The sequence below is a fragment of the Balaenoptera acutorostrata genome, chromosome X (assembly GCF_949987535.1).
Source record: "Balaenoptera acutorostrata chromosome X, mBalAcu1.1, whole genome shotgun sequence".
Classification (NCBI taxonomy): domain Eukaryota; kingdom Metazoa; phylum Chordata; class Mammalia; order Artiodactyla; family Balaenopteridae; genus Balaenoptera; species Balaenoptera acutorostrata.
The window spans coordinates 131844431-131860565 of record NC_080085.1 but is presented as its reverse complement, the minus strand read 5'-3'; the positions used below and the strand labels follow the sequence as shown (position 1 = coordinate 131860565).

The 16135-nt window shown below is 60.6% G+C and overlaps 1 protein-coding gene across 6 annotated transcripts; it reads left to right on the top strand.

The window, feature by feature from the left end:
- ARHGAP4 (Rho GTPase activating protein 4) lies at positions 1-15912 on the top strand. Of its 6 annotated transcripts, none has more exons than XM_057539011.1 (22): positions 1-135; positions 4034-4241; positions 4328-4490; positions 4726-4788; positions 5034-5198; positions 5795-5923; positions 6002-6223; positions 9988-10089; positions 10241-10432; positions 10521-10605; positions 10882-10909; positions 11136-11238; positions 12041-12101; positions 12204-12281; positions 12377-12511; positions 12612-12717; positions 12841-13074; positions 13173-13246; positions 13339-13522; positions 13735-13827; positions 14032-14146; positions 15345-15713. In XM_057539011.1, exons 1-22 carry the CDS (start codon positions 69-71, stop codon positions 15576-15578), a joined length of 2841 nt encoding a protein of 946 aa, XP_057394994.1. In that variant the 5' UTR covers positions 1-68; the 3' UTR covers positions 15579-15713. The 6 variants fall into 6 exon arrangements, with proteins under 6 accessions (XP_057394994.1, XP_057394993.1, XP_057394996.1 ...); XM_057539010.1 differs by having other exon boundaries at positions 12008-12101; XM_057539012.1 differs by lacking the exon at positions 1-135 and adding an exon at positions 414-1268 and having other exon boundaries at positions 2062-4241; positions 12008-12101.
- The last annotated feature ends 223 nt before the right edge of the window (positions 15913-16135 follow it).

The following is a 16135-nucleotide window of genomic DNA, read 5'->3' as shown; positions in this document are numbered from 1 at the left end:
CCCAGCGCCCGGCCGGCTCGCGGCCGCGTGGGAGCAGCGGAGCTCGACGGCGCGGCCGCCCAGCGGCCATGGCCACGCACGGGAAGCTGCGCCGGGAGCGAGGGCCGCAGGCGGACCATGAGGCGCAAGTCAAAGGTGAGAGGGCGCTGGGCGCTCCCGGCCCAGTTCCCTACGGAGACACCCGAAGGTCGTGGGGGAGCCCGAAAAGTCCTGGCCGCTGGCCCAGGGCCCGCCTTTCTCCCCCAGTGACCTCCGGAGGGTGCTGAGGGAGGGAACCCGCGCCCCCTGCCCGCCTCTCCACGCCCCTTTGGCCTCAACCGCCGCTGTTCCCCCTTCCTTCCACTCTCCCTCCCTCCTTCCCTCCCTCCCTCCCTTTGGTAGTTCTGTCCTGGGTTCTCCCTGCACCTCACCTAAGGACTCCGAGGAGGGAAGGGGGGCACCGAGTGCCCCCCAAAAAGTGGCATTCTAGCCACAGTGAAATGGAGCGCTTTGACTTTGCTGACGGGGCCTGGGTAGGGGGGTCCGAGAGCTTCGGTGGATGGATCAAGCGATGGCTTTACCCTAAAACCACTCCAGTCCCTGCAGCCCAGTCCCCGTCCCCTCCCTTGGGCACTGAGGTGGCTCAGAGTTGAAGGCCACTGCCTCTGGGTCAAACCGGCACAGTGAATCTTGGCCTGAGGGATCTTGCGCCCTCTGCAAGAGTAGACCTCTTTGGGTTCTGATAAACACTCTGTGCAAATCATATGCAAATCAGCTTAGCAGACTCTTAGTCGACAGCTTTTGTGGGTCTTATTCAGGGCGTGGTAACTCTTGCAAAGGGAAGAAGGCAGCGTCCAAGTGCCAGCAGTTTGAGGCTGTAAAATTTTCTGGTGTCTTCAGATGTGCGACCCCGTATATCGCTCTCAATAGCTCAATTTTACCGATGAAGGAAACCGAAACTCAGAGAGGAGCAGTGACTTGCTCATGGCCACTCCTATAGGTCCTAGGAGGTGTAATGAAATGAACCTCGAATGTCCTTCCAATCCAGAGATGGAGATTCCAACGTAATTATCCAATACAAGCAATTTACACCAAAGTATGCTCGAGTCCTCCCCGTCTGGGAAGGGTGGCCTGCTGCCCAGAGCCAGCTTGAGGTGACCGTGCAGGGCCAGCCAGCTCTCCAAGCCTCGCCTGCAACATTCCTCAGATGGAGAGAATGACCCGCAGCCGCATCCCCCAAATGTCATGAGGCTGAAGGACTTTGGAAACTCTTCAGTCAGCAGATATGGGTCAGTTCATTAACACTCAAAAAAAATGGGGGTTTCGAGCAAGGCTGTCTTTAAGATGTTCCTTGCCTGCTCTGGGTCTCTAATGATTTTAGCTTCTGTTCCCCGTACCCCCCGCCCCGTGCCCCCACCCCTCCTGCCCAAAGAAACTTCCTACTATGCTAGTAAAACAGGATCACTGTCTTGACACCCGAAATTCTGAAAGGTCAGCATAATCGTGGTTTGGGAGGCCATCTTTTCTGCTTTGCTTGTCAGCAGAAGTGAGACCGAATGCCTCGCTCACAGGAAGTGTTGTTGAGGCCCAGTCCTGGCTCTGCAATTCAAGCATACGTGGATTCCATCCTTCCTTTTGATAGATGTTTTGTATGCATCTGTTCTGTGCCAGGCCCTGAACATACAATGCTGAGCACAGGAGAAGCAATCCCTGCTGTCATATGGCTCACAGGTCTAGTGGGGGAGACATATAGTAAACAACCTATCACACAATTAATTTCAATTATGATGAAAACCACTATAAAGGGAGAGCGCGGATGTCAAGAAAGGGGACAGGAAGAGGGCCAGACCTGGTCTGGGGGGAGGTTGGGAAGGGTTCCCTGGTGAGCGCATCCCAGCTGAGATCTGAGAGCCTGGGAAGCCTGGGGAGCTAGGTAGGCAGCGGCTCACCGTGCTCAGACTCTGCCGACTCACCGTCTGCCTGACACCAGGTCCGAATCCCAGCCAAGGCTTGGCTGCACCGAACAGAAGAAACGAAACAGTTTGGTGTGCTGGCCCGTTGAGCACTGTTCACTTGTAATAGGTCCCCAGGGAACTGTTGCTCCACGAGGAAGGGGCAGACGCCAGAGGACAATGAGGCAAGCCGGGACATCTCAGATCTTTCTTGGAATGAAATGAAATTTACTTTTATCCCCAAACTGTTACCCTGATTTAATGAAGACTCTCCTGATATCAAGTGGCTTGGCCTCGGACGGTGTAAGGAGACTCTGCATTGGTTTCACCTTCAGGAAGCAGTCCTCGCCCAGGCTTCCATTTACCCAGCTTGACCCCTCGGTGGAAAGAGAGCGCTCTCGTTCAGTCGCTGCGGTGCAAGCGCGGGGAGGGGATGGTGACCTCTGGGCCTGTCACTGAGCTAGTCCCAGCGGTGGAGGAGGGTGGAGGGGCCGAGGGATGGGTTATGCAAGGGCCACACCTGGGGCACCTGGAGTCAGGGAGCGGGACCCAGGGCCTGAGAGTAGGAAGGGGACATTCTCCAAAGGGAAATCAGAGGAGGAGATGGGGATGCTGAACAGGCAGGACCCATGGAGGCTGCCACATGCCCCACAGCCCGTGGGACGTCACTGGCGGGACAGAAATCCACATGGTACCAGTACCGAGCTGTTCACCGCAGAGTTCTTTCCGACAGCCACCCTGGGTCCTGCCACTTCCCACCTCCTCCCAGGCTGGCTGCCTGGTCCAAGCCCCTGACTGTCTTTTGCCTGGACTGGTGCAGTAGCTGCCACCTGGGCTGGGCACGTTTCCTCCGTCACCTGACCTCTGCCCTGGCTCCCCACGGCAGCCCGAGGGGCCCTGAGTGTGAGGCCGGACCCCCATGGCTCCGCTGCTCTGGCTTCCCTCTCCCTCGGCATCCAGCGGGGGGTCCTCCCCAACCACGGGCCGTGGCCATCCCCCCCGCCCCTCGCCTGCGCAGCTCTCTCCAGCCACGCTGGCTCCACGGCCCCTCTGTTGCTTCCTTCGGCTCTCTGTTCCAGTGTCGCTTGTTCCTGACCACCCTCCTCTCAAAGAGCGCCTCCTGTCCGCACCTCGTGCTCTGTGCTGTCTTCTCAGTGCCACCTGTTCCGACACGTTCTAGTGCATGCCTGTCCCCAGGAGGGTGGGCACCGTGTCCCCATGTCTAGACTGACTGGGTGCATAATCAACATTATGCTGAATGAAGGAGTCACTTAACGTCCCTTTTTTGGACAGCGATTAGTAAGTGGTGACCCGCTTGCCAGAAGCCGAGACAGTGCGTTATGTCCCCGGGATGCCCAGGGCTCGCCAGTGGGCTGCTTAAGCTCCTCATTCAGGCGGTTCTTTGCTTTAGGTCTGTGTGGGGAAAGTTGCCAAATCAAGTCAGCGATAAGGTGTCAAGCCAGCAGCGTGGGGAGCGGGGTGTGGCTCTCTCTGCCGGGAGGTGGGTAGTTAGGAGTCGGTACTGGGAACAGAGAACAGACCAGTTGCCTCAGTCCCGTCACTGGTCAGCCTCCTCCAGCTGGTCTGGCCCTCCCGCTGGGGCTGCCCTTTCTCCGTGGGGCTGAGGGCAGCGTTTCCAGCCAGCGAGGCCGCAAGTTCACTGCAGGTTTGGCAGAGCGCCGTGGCCACCCCGCGCCTGCGCAGCCCCGTGTGTCTCTGTGTTTGTGGGGGCGGCCACCCTGTCTGGGGTCCTGGGCACCCAAAGGTCAGGAAGTGGCAGGGGAACCGGGGAGTCATGGGAAGCCCAAGTGCCGGGTGCTCCCGCCATCCCAACCTGCTCCGAGCCTCCGGGACCCTCCACACTCCCTCTTGCCCCTGGCCCTTTGCAGGGCTCTGCCCTCTCCCTGGAAGGGCCTTTCCGTTCTTCCTTCCCGGCTGGTTCCCTTCAGCCTCAGCTCAGAGGTCCCCTTCCTCAGGCCCGCCCCGAGCCGGCTGGACGGCAGACCTCCCAGGGGGCCCGGCGCTCACTCCACTCTGCGGCGGCGGGTCCACTGCCCCAGCCTGAGCCGCGTCGTCCCCCACCCCACCCCCCGCCCCTACAGAGATGCGCTGGCAGCTGGGCGAGCAGCTGCGCTGCCTGGAGCTGCAGGGCGAGCTGCGGCGGGAGCTGCTGCAGGAGCTGGCCGAGTTCATGCGGCGCCGCGCCGAGCTGGAGCTGGAGTACTCGCGGGGCCTGGACAAGCTCGTCGAGCGCTTCTCCGGCCGCGCAGGCCGCCTAGGGGGCGGCAGCCGGGAGCACCAGAGCTTCCGGTGGGTCCTGGGGACCAGCCGGTGGGGCGACTGCAGCAGGGCCTGAGGCCCCGCTCCCCGTCGGTCTGAGTGCCTGTCTCCCCCAGGAAGGAGCCGTCCCTCCTGTCGCCCTTACACTGCTGGGCCGTGTTGCTGCAGCAGACGCGGCAGCAGAGCCGCGAGAGCGCGGCCCTCAGCGACGTGCTGGGTGGGCCCCTGGCCCAGCGCCTGAGTCACATCGCGGAGGATGTTGGGCGCATAGTCAAGAAGGCAAGGCCCCTGCCCTGGGCACGGGACGCTGGATGGCCTCAGGATCTAGCGAGGGCAGCCCGTGGGTGCCCGATGCAGAGGTGTCGTGGCTGGGAGGGCCCAGGAGGCCGGGGGGCGTCGGGCAGAGGGGAGCCGGTGGGAGCCTTGAGTGCCGAGCTGAGGGCTGGCCGCCGCTGCAGGATGGAGGTGGGTGGTGCACTGGGGCGGGGCTGTGCTCAACTCCCCTCCTCCCCAGAGTAAGGATCTGGAGCAACGGCTGCAGGAGGAGCTCCTGGAGGTGGTGTCAGAGCTTCAGACGGTGAGAGCGCCGCGGGGCCTGCCCGAATCGGAGGGAGACCATCACCTCACATCTCCCCGAGCCAGGCTCAAAGAGAGGCCTGGGTTTCGAGGACCGCAAGCTCGGCCCTCTCTCCCTGCTCTGGCCGCTGGGTGGTTGGGCAGAGTGCTCAGGTCCGAGTCCCGGACGGGCTGGGAGGGGGAGGGGGAGGGCTGGCTGCGGCCGTGGCCTTGAGCAGGGCTGCCTGGCCTTGGGCCTCCTTGCAGGCCAAGAAGACATACCAGGTGTACCACATGGAGAGCATGAATGCCGAGGCCAAGCTCCGGGAAGCCGAGCGGCAGGAGGAGAAACGGGCATGCCGAAGTGCCGGCACCGAGGCAGGGCCCCTCCGCAAGGGCTCCCTCAAGAAGGGAGGGCGGCTGGTGGAGAAGGTGGGCCTGGGGGGCAGCCGTCTGTGTCCAGAGGCTCTGGCTCCTGGTCTTTGTCCTTCCGAGTCCTGGCCCTGGCAGGGAGGTGGCGTGGAGCAGGAAGGCAGGGCTGGCTCTGGAGGGCTCCCCAAGCTGGGGTGGTAGACAGAGGGGGCAGGAGAAGAGTCACTAGGCCCGGGACACCCCTAGGTGGTGCTAGCTCCTAGCTGGTCTCCCCCACCAAGCCCCGCTGGGCAAAGAGAGATCTGGTGCCCCGAAGCCTGGGGGCCCTTCCACCCACCCGTCCTTGCCTCACGCAGTGCTGTGAGATTGCAGACAAGCGAGCGGACACGTCGAATGGGTGACTGAGTGACAGGAGGGGAGGAGGAGTGTTTGAGGCGGTCCCTGAAGAAAGGATGGGGACGCTGAGGCTGGCAGGGTCGCGGAGGAAGGACATCATGACTTCGGGGCCAAGTTGTTTGAGGGACCTGGTGGGACGGTGGGTGTAGCTGTCCGCGTGGGGAAGGGAGGGGAGAGAGCGTGTGTCGCGGGTGAGGATTACATGGGAGGCGGAGCTGGGGCCGCGTGGGTGACCCTGGGGCTTGTGTGGTCCTGAGCAGCGTCACGCCAAGTTCTTGGAGCACAAACTTAAGTGCACAAAGGCGCGCAACGAGTACCTGCTCAGCCTGGCCAGCGTCAACGCGGCTGTCAACAACTACTACCTGCGTGACGTCCTGGACCTCATGGACGTGAGTGCTGGCGGGGCAGGCGGGGCCGGGCGCCGGTGCGCCGAGCCCGCCCGAGCCGTGTCCTCGCTTGTCCCCCAGTGCTGTGACACGGGATTCCACCTGGCCCTGGGGCAGGTGCTCCGGAGCTACACGGCCGCCGAGAGCCGCACCCAAGCCTCCCAGATGCAGGGCCTGGGCAGCCTGGAGGAGGTGGTGGAAGCCCTAGACCCTCCAGGGGACAAGGCCAAGGTGCTGGAGGTGCACGCAGCCGCCTTCTGTCCCCCGCTGCGTTTCGACTACCAGCCCCATGAAGGGGATGAGGTGAGGGTCTCTGCCCGCCCCTTCAGGCAAACGGCTTTGTGTTTTCTGGTCTTCATTGTGATGGTAGGTAAGTGGAATGAATTACCTTACATTTGCTAAGGAGTCGAAACTCCTGAATGCAGCTTATTTCTCAGATCCTCCTTCAGTGGCCTCAAGGCAAATGAGGCTCTGAAGGTTTCCGGACTTGCGTTTGAAGCCAGCAGACCTCCGCAGCTCACTTCTGCGGTTCAGCCAAAGAACGCACAGCCCCCCCCCCACCGCAAGGGCAAACACAGCCAGGATGCCACTGGTTTTGAGGCCAGCTGGTGGGTGGTATATAGCTGTCCGTATACTTTTCTTTCCAAGGTTCTGTGTACCTTAGACATTTCCTAATGCAAACTTGCGGGGAAAGAAACCATACAAACAGTAACATATAACTAGGCATCTTTTTTTTTTTTCTTTTGGGCCGCACGGCACGGCTTGTGGGATCTGAGTTCCCCGACCAGGGATCAAACCAGTGCCCCCTGCAGTGGAAGCTCAGCGCCCTAACCACTGGACCGCCAGGGAAGCCCCCACTAGGCATTTTTTTAATGCACCTCCGAGCTATTCTTTTGTTTACCGGTTTATCCTCATGAATGTTGTGCATGGACTGGGGTTACACTGAGCTTTTACTTATTTAATTTGCATTTTGACCAAAGTTGTATCTGAAAAAGTGAAACGTTACTCAAGGCGTCCAATGGCACACAGCCCTCCTCTGACTCACCCGTTCTGTTCCTGATTCCCACTCCCCAGACACAGCCCCTTCCCAGTCTTCTAGCTGCTGCCTCTGCTGCAAGCAACGCGGCAGGTGCTGCTAGTGCTTTTCAGCTTTCCAGAGGCCCTACGACCTCCTTCCGTGGATGATTAGGGCTCCTCCCCACATCACCATTTCCCAGCGCTAGTCCTCTCCGTCTTTTCCCTCACACCAGGCCATCTCTTCAGAGCCCTGCCCTGGAGCCGTCCAGTCCCGGCTTGTACGCCTGTGAAGTCCAGGACCTCCCTTCCCCATGGTCCTGAGCATTCCTGCCATTCTCTCCTGCGTTGGGCCGTCTGTGTCCCAGATCCTGTGTCTTCCTCTTTCTTGGTTTATTACCCTTGTTTGTGTGGACATCTTCCCCCATACTTTCCTGACTTCAAATGTCTGAAAAAATGTCTGTATTCTATCCTTGAAATTGATTGGTAGTGTAGTTGGGTATAGAATTCAAGGTTGAAAATCATTTTCCTTTTGGAATGTTAAAGGTATCACTTCAAGCTTTCAGTATCGTAGGTGAGAAGTCCAATGCCATTCTGATTTCTGGACTGTTGCACGTGACCTGTAATTTGTCTCCCTGAGCTTTTAGTATAGTCTCTTTCCCTCGTGTAAAATTGTATGATGATATGCCTTGGGGATCCTTTTTCCTTCATGGTGCTGGGCAACCAGTGGGCCTTGTCAGTATGGAAACTTGTGTCTTAAGGTTTTGAGCTCATATATTCCTTTGGTAATTTCCTTCCCTTAATTTTCTTTTCTCTTGCTTTCACGAATTCTTGTAATTTGATGTTGAACATCATGGGTTGACAGTCTAAGTTCCTTATCCTTTTTTTTTTTTAAATAAATTTATTTATTTATTTTTGGCTGTGTTGGGTCTTCGTTGCTGCATGCGGGCTTTCTCTAGTTGTGGAGAGCGGGGGCTACTCTTCGTTGCGGTGCGCGGGCTTCTCATTGCGGTGGCTTTTCTTGCCGTGGAGCACGGGCTCTAGGCGTGCAGGCTTCAGTAGTTGCGGCACGCGGGCTCAGTAGTTGTGGCTCACGGGTTCTAGAGCGCAGGCTCAGTAGTTGTGGTGCACGGGCTTAGTTGCTCCGCGGCATGTGGGTTCTTCCTGGACCAGGGCTCGAACCCGTGTCCCCTGCATTGGCAGGCAGATTCTCAACCACTGCGCCACCAGGGAAGCCCTAATTTCCTTATCTTTTATCTTTCCTATTTCTCATCACTATACCTTTTAATTCTGCTTTCTTAGATATTTTTTCAACTATTTCTTCCCGCCCCTTGTTGAATTTTTTTTTTAATTTACTTTCATTTTTTTTTGTTTTTAAGAGTTTTGGTTTGTTTTCCAAATTCCTATTTAAAATAGCCCTTTCTTCTTGTTTCATGGATACAATATCTTCTCAAATCTTTCTGAAATGTTCATTCTTTTTCTCAACATTTCCCCCGGTTCCCTGCATTTTCTCTGTTTTCTTGCTTTGATCTATGTCTTCCACTTTAGAGCTCTCCCTCAAATGGCTGCCAGTTCTTGGCTGTCAATTCATATTTCAGAGGAGGCACTGAAGAGAGGTGCATTACGTATTTGATGTGTGTGAACAGAGCTTGTCAGCAGTGGGTTTCCCCACAGGGTGGCTGGGCAGGGACTCAGATCATTGCTGCGAGGGACCCCCACATCACGGGGAACTGGGGGTGTCTCGGTAAGAGGGTGCTAGAAAGGACTCAGAGGACTTGGGCAAGGGTTAGGGGACTTGGGGGAGGGGCTTGGCTCTGGCTTGGATGCTGTCAGGAAACAGGGGTAAGTCTGACAGGGTGTCTTAATAAATCTTATTGAGAAGACGGGGCAGGGGTGGGTAAAGGGAGGCTAGAGCCGTCACCAGTGAGGAAGGAACCGTCCCTCACACTAGCTGGGACACAGGGAGGTTTGCTCATTTTTGTGGCTTGGCCAAAGTTCTTGCTTTGGTCTGTGGTCAGACGCGCTGATGACTTGATCTCGTTTTTATCTTCAGCCGTCATGGCCACAGTGGCTTTGTCTGATGCTGACGCTTTGTGACATTCCTTATGTCCAGCAGGCCCACACTGAGGCGCAGCTCTGAGCTCCTGGCCAGCCCCAGATGGCGGCGGCTGCTGTGTTCTCGCTCATCAGTAGGGACTTTTGTCCCCTTCCTCAGCAGTGACTGGTGTCCCTGAGTCCAGAATCCCTCTGATTTACCCTTTCCACAGAGTCAATTTCTAGTTTTCTGCCCATTATGTGGGCTTGAGGGGGTGGGTCTTCTAATGTCAGTGTTTTCTAGGGCCTGGATAGACATTTTATAATTGTGGTAAAATATGCATAAGATTTACCATTTTGTCCGTTTTAAGTGCACAGTTCAGTGGCATGAAACACCTTCACATTGTTGTGCAACCATCACCACCGTCCATTCCCCAGAACTTTTTCATCTTCCCCAATGGAAACTCTGTCCCCATTAGACACTAACTCCCCCTCCCCCTCCCCCAGCCCATGGCCCCCAGCATCTACTTTCTGTCTCTAGGAATCTGGCTACTCCAGGCACCTCATACAAGTAGAATCATATCCTATTGGTCCTTTTGTGACAAAAGGCTTATTTCACTGAGGATAATGTCCTCAGGGTTCACCCATGTTGAAGCATGCATGAGAATTTCCTCCCTTTTTATGGCTGAATAACATTCCATTGTATGGAGAGACCACACTTGGCTTGTCCTTTCGTCAGCTGCTAGACACTTGGGTTGCTTCTTCCTTTGGGCTGTCAGGAGTAGCGCTGCCGGGGACGTCCATGCACAAGTCTCTATGCGTGGGGGTGTGCGCCTTCCCCTTGGGAAGGTGTCCTTGCCATGCTTCAGATCTGGCTGTACGCAGCGTCAAGGCTGGTGATCCTGTGCATCGGCCACCAAGGCAGCGAAAATGGGCCCCAGAGACCTCGGTGCCTGCTGCCCAGCCCCACCCTGCGTCTCAGGCGTGGCCCTCAGCCCCCTGGATGCTGCCCTCTGCAGGTGGCTGAGATCCGGGTTGAGATGGAGCTGCGGGACGAGATTCTGCCCAGAGCCCAGAATATCCAGAGCCGCCTGGACCGACAAACCATCGAGACAGAGGAGGTATGGGTGACCTGGCGCTGGGTAGGGACAAGGACCTGGAGACATGGAGCCGGGTGGCCATGGCCTGCCCTCCCCCTTCCTTCCGACTTGGACTCCCTGTCCCTCACCTGTCTCCCACTTCCTCCTGTCCTGGTGCTGTCCCCTCCCCCAGGTGAACAAGACACTGAAGGCCACCCTGCAGGCCCTGCTGGAGGTGGTGGCGTCGGAAGATGGGGACATGCTTGACTCCTTCCAGGCCAGCCCCTCCACCGAGTCCCTCAAATCCACCAGCTCGGACCCAGGGGTTCGGCAGGCCGGCCGGAGGCGGGGGCAGCAGCAGGAGACTGAGACCTTCTACGTCACGGTGGGGAGGCGGGGCCAGGAGGGCGGGGGGGGGGCGGGGAGGCCCAGAGCTAGGACTAAAGCCTTGGACTCTCCCTGGGGCTTCATAGAAACTCCAGGAGTACCTGAGTGGACGGAGCGTCCTCACCAAGCTGCAGGCCAAGCATGAGAAGCTGCAGGAGGCCATTCAGCGAGGTGGGCCCCGCTCCTGGCCCCCTGAGCCCCTGCCTCGCCACTCCCAGGGCCGGTAGCGGCCACAGCTTGGCTCTCCTCCTGGGTCCTCGACCCGGCCCACGTCCTCTCCACCCAGAGAGGGTGCTTGGCACACAGGGAATAAGCCAGCGAGGATCCCGGCCCCTATCCCGCCTTTTGTCCTGTGACTGCCCTCGGCCTTCAGGCTGCCCTCTCCCTCTGCGGTGTGTTGAGGACCCTCCCGGCCCGAGAGACACACCACCGTTTTCTCCTCCCCAGGTGACAAGGAGGAGCGGGAGGTGTCTTGGTGAGTCCTTCGTGAGGGACCAGCTTGTCCCGAGGAGCTGTGAGGTCCCCATCTCCCCTCTCTTTGGGAGCCGGCTCTGTTGCTCGTTCTTCGGTGGCCTGTTTCCCACTTTGCCCAGTGGGTTCTGGAATAACTCGCGAGCTCCAGCTGTTTGGCTGGGCCAGGGTGTCGGGGCAGCCTAGTCTCCACGCCCACTCCCCTCAGAGCCAGCTCCTGTTCACGACAGGACCCAGTACACACAGAGAAAACTCCAGAAGAGCCGCCTTCCCCGCCCCAGCTCCCAGTATAACCAGAAGCTCTTTGGGGGAGACATGGAGAAGTTTATCCAGGTACTTGCTTTGCGTCACCAACCGAGTACGGGCCCCTCCCCGCTTCTGCTCTCCCTCCAGCCCCGGGGGCCGCCTGTGAGCCCAGTATCCTCCGCCCCGGCCACTGGTCTCCTGGGTGGGCCTTTGTCGGGCCTGCACTGATCAAAGGGCCCGTCCCTAACTAGTAACGGAAAGCCTCGGGTGGTAGCGATTTTAGGGCTGAGGAGTTGAGTTAACAGAAGCAAGGGTGTCCGTGGGCCCCACTTCGGGGGTACTAGAGAGGGAAGTAAGGGAAGCAAGAAAGATCAGAAAAGAAAAAATAACACTGTTATTTGCAGGATGTGATTCTGTATGTAATGGTTCAAAAGAATCAACAGATTATTTAAGTGAACAAATTTGGGTTTCACGACATTACTTGATTCGAGGTCGACATACGGAGTTCGATGGCATTTCCACATGCCAGCAATAAACAGTTAGCAGGTAAAACGTAAGGCATGGCCCGAGATTTAGCAGGTAAAACGTAAGGCATGGCCCGAGATTTAGCAGGTAAAACGTAAGGCATGGCCCGAGATTTAGCAGGTAAAACGTAAGGCATGGCCCGAGATTTAGCAGGTAAAACGTAAGGCATGGCCCGAGATTTAGCAGGTAAAACGTAAGGCATGGCCCGAGATGGCACCAGGGATGTCGGACACCTGGGCATGCATCTCGCAGGCCTTATTGCTGACCGCATAACGCATTAAGAGAGAATAAAAGCGAGTGAGTGACGAGGCAGGACGTGCTGTGTCCACAGTGGCGGGAACACCCTCTCTGTCCCTGTCCCCAGAGCTCAGGCCAGTCTGTGCCCCTGGTGGTGGAGAGCTGCGTCCGCTTCATTAACCTCAACGGTGAGTAAGACCTGGGCCCTCCTGCCGCTGGCCTGGCGCCCGATCCTGCGGGGAGGGGTGGGGAGGAGACTCGGCACCCACTGGCTCTCCGTCCTCCCGCAGGCCTGCAGCACGAGGGCATCTTCCGAGTGTCGGGCGCCCAGCCCCGGGTCTCGGAGATCCGTGACGCTTTTGAGAGAGGTGGGGACCGGCGGGGCCGGGGGTGAGGGTGGGGGTGGGTGGAAGAGCCGGTGTAATCCGCCTTCTCGCCCCCTGCGCCACCGTGTCGCCCTCAGGAGAGGACCCCCTGGTGGAGGGCTGCACCGCCCATGACCTGGACTCAGTGGCAGGCGTGCTGAAGCTCTACTTCCGGTGCCTGCAGCCCCCGATATTCCCCCCAGAGCTGTTCAGAGAGCTGCTGGCTTCTGCGGGTGAGGCGGGGGTCCGAGGCGGGCCCTGGGGGGGCCCCTCCCCGCTGGCCTCCACGGCTGCGCTCACGGCTTCTCTCTGGGCTGCCGGCCTCGGCCGCAGAAGCGGAGGCTGCGGCGGAGCGGGTGGAGCGCGTGAGCAGCCTCCTGGCCCGGCTGCCTGGACCGGTGCTGGTGGTCCTGCGCTACCTCTTCACCTTCCTCAACCAGTGAGTACCTCTTGGGGCGGGGGCAGGGGCGAGGGCGGTCGGGGGGGCCCCAGCCAGCCGCTCGCGGGGGTGAGGGGACACCGGGCCGAGAGCCCCCTGCCTGTGACCCACGCGTACCCCCAGCCTGGCCCAGTACAGCGATGAGAACATGATGGACGCCTACAACCTGGCCGTGTGCTTCGGGCCGACGCTGCTGCCCGTGCCCGCCGGGCAGGACCCGGTGGCCTTGCAGGGCCGGGTGAACCAGCTGGTGCGCACGCTCATCGTGCAGCCCTCGCGGGCCTTCCCGCCCCCGGCCCTGCTGCCCGGCCCCGTGTACGAGAAGTGCATGGCGCCGCCTTCTGCCGGCTGCCTGGGGTAGGCTCTTCGCGCTGCCGGGAGGGAGGGAGGGGGGAGGTCCGGCAGACGGGAGATGCCTTGTCCGCTCATCCACCTCGCTCTGCTCTGGACTGCAGGGACGCCCAGCTGGAGGGCCCGGCGGGGGAGAACGAGCCGGAGCCGGAGGCTGGGAGCCTGGCCCAGGAGGATGGTGAGGGGGGCGGGAAGGAGGGCCCCACCCTGTGCCCGCCCTGGACGCCCACTCCACCCCTCCCCCACACTGGGGTCCCCTCTTCTCCCTAGACCCGGAGGGGGTTGTGGAGGCCGTGGCCTGCTTTGCCTACACGGGCCGCACGGCCCAGGAGCTGACCTTCCAGCGGGGGGACGTGCTGCGGCTGCACGAGCGGGCCTCAGGCGACTGGTGGCGGGGCGAGCACGCCGGGGCCCGGGGACTCATCCCCCATAAGTACATCACATTGCCGGCGGGGTGAGTGAGTGAAGTTGGGGCCCTTCCTGGGAGGCTCTCCTTTCACCCGGGCTTCTAGCCCTTGCCCCGCCCCGAGTCCCAGCTTCCATAGGCCCGGGGTGGCCCAGAGTGTGCCTTTCTGACTGCTTCTGGCCAGCACTGAGCCCTCTGGCCCCCAGACCCCAAGCCCAGAATGAGCGTTCTAACAGGCAGTCTTGTCTTTCTGGCGCCAGGGCAGAGAAGCTTGCTGTGGGCCAGGGGCTGCCGGCCGCCGGGGAGCTGGTGAGCAGCCCAGAGGCCCTCCTGGCCATGGAGCTTGTCCAGAGGTGAGCAAGGAGAAGACCCCTTCCGGGAGCCCTGCCCACCCACCCCAGGCTGGAGGAGGGTGGGGTCAGACCTCAGCCGCGTGGAGAGGGACCGACCTCACTGTTCCCTTTCCCTTGGCCGCGCCCCGGGCTGGGAGAAGCCACTGCCAGGCAGCGCAGGGGCTCCCCAGGGCCCCCGCCAGGCCCACTGTCTGTGCCCTGCAGGCCAGAGCCGTGCACTCAACCCGAGGCCCCTCTCGGCACACCCGGGGGCCCCTCTGGGCACAGACGGCGCTGCTTGGTCCCAGCATCCCCGGAGCGACATGTGGAGGTGGATAAGGTGAGAGCTGGGAATGGCCATGTGGCAAGTGGGGGGCACCTCTCGGGGTCGGGTCTCTGCTTCCCCTTATGAACCGGACTCTTCCGTCCCAAGGTTCAAGTCTGACCTTCCTGACCTCAGACAAGCCGGTGGAGCCCAGCCTAGGGAGGGGCAGGCCGGCAAGGGTGTGAGTGCAGTGGGGAGGGACGGGCCTGGAGGCAGGGTAGAAGGGAAGGGAACCCGGGGCTCTCACATTTGGGCTTCATATTCGGTTCCTGAGTGGGACGCGGTGAGTGGGACAGGCTTCAAGGCTGGCATCTAGAGCCAGGCTAGGTGAAAGGTGGTGACATGGCAGGCGCTTGGCGAGCCAGGGAGGATGGAAGGGGCAGATGGAAAAGAGACTGAGGGAGGTGGCTGACTGGGGAGCCAGGCGGGGTCGTAGTTCTTGTAGGGGGACAGAGCGGGTGCCGGATGCGGCCCCGGCCAGGGGTGCAGCCTGGGGACAGCCGGCTCCCTGCTGTGTCCGCTGGGCCCAGCACACCGCACTGTGGGCTCCCAGTGGGCACCGCCGGGCTGAGCCCCAGGAACCGTGTGAGCACTTATCACTACATCTGGGGTCTGCCCAGATAACCCAGGATCGTCTCCCCATCTCAAGATCCTGAACTTACATCTGCAAAGGCCCTATTTCCACACACGGTCCCAGCCCAGTGCAGGGTGCGGGGCGGGGGGGGGGGGTGGCTAGGATGTGCACGTCTCTCCAGGGGCATTTCAGCCCCTCCTCCCTGGGCTGCAGGGGACCACTGGCCCTGGAGGTCCGGGCACGCTGGTGGCCCCCGAAGCCATGGGGTGGTGGTTGTGATCTCAGCCAGGGAGAGAGTGGGAAGAGGAGGGGGACCCGGGGCCCAGCCAGAGGGGCTCCCATTTCAGGGCTGGGCTGAGGATTGCTGTCCCCGGAGGAGACGGTGACCGCCACACCAAAAGTGGCAGGAGCGAAACCGGGCAAGGGAGGGGCACCAGCTGCGGGGCCCACGGAGGGGAGGGGCCTGGGGACAGGTGGTGGCCAAGGACTTTGTTTCAGGGGGTGGAGGAGTTTGGGCAGCGGAGGGTAGGAGGGCCTCACTCCTGGGTCAGCTGGCAGCACTGATCTGGGGGCGGGGGACTGCCTGGCCAGGTGGGGGCCGCTCACACCGATGCCCTGCCTTTCTCTCCTCTCTGCCAGGCCGTGGCGCAGACCATGGACTCTGTGTTTAAGGAGCTCTTGGGGAAGACCGCCGTCCGTCAGGGCCTCGGGCCGGCGTCCACCGTATCCCCTGGCCCTGCGCCCCGCAGCCCAAAGCCCATGGCCTGCGGCCGCCTTGGCAAGAACAAAGGCTTCCCCCATGGCCCTGGGGCCCCAGCCTCACTCTTGGCCTCCCATCCCCAGGGCCTGGACTCACCCCTCAAGCCGCACTGAGGTGCTACCGGTTCCTCTGCAGGCCCCGCCCCGCCCCAGGCGGCCACGGGCGAGACCGGCCGGGCTCCCCAGGCCCCTTGCTTCTCCCTGGTCCTGTGCAGCATGCCTGCTCGTGACTGTCTGCAGAGAGGAGGACGAGGCCACCCCAGCCCACCCCTGCCTCCCCCGCCCTGGCTCAGGCCCCTCTGGGAGGCAGCCGAGGAGGGAGGCTGGGGGCAGGCCCCTCCTGGGCTGGCCGTGAGGGCTTGTCACTGGTTGTCGGGTGCTCGGTGCCCTTGCTCAGCCGAGGGTGCCAGCCTGGTGTTGGCGGCCATTCATAAAGTCCTGGGCATTGACTCCCTGACGCGAGCCAGTTCTCTGTCTCGGTGGGGCTGGGCAGGTGGGTACAGGGCCAGCCCCCCGGCACCCCAAAGATGGCAGGTTGGGAACAGCTTCTGCAGGGGGTTCCTTGGCACAGGGCTGCCTTTGAAGGCCTGCGTGGTGGGTTCCAGAGCTGCTCACGTGTCTGTGGTTGCGGGAGGGCTCAGAATCTTTCCGTGCTGCCCCCGCGCCCACTG

What these genes read in the sequence shown, in the direction of transcription:
- ARHGAP4 (XM_057539010.1), top strand. Translation starts at nt 69, where the DNA reads ATGGCCACGCACGGGAAGCTGCGCCGGGAGCGAGGGCCGCAGGCGGAC. An exon ending in CCTTCTGCCGGCTGCCTGGG is followed by an intron (nt 13,075 to 13,172) that starts GTAGGCTCTTCG and finishes TCTGGACTGCAG; the next exon opens with GGACGCCCAGCTGGAGGGCC. An exon ending in GACATGTGGAGGTGGATAAG is followed by an intron (nt 14,147 to 15,344) that starts GTGAGAGCTGGG and finishes CCTCTCTGCCAG; the next exon opens with GCCGTGGCGCAGACCATGGA.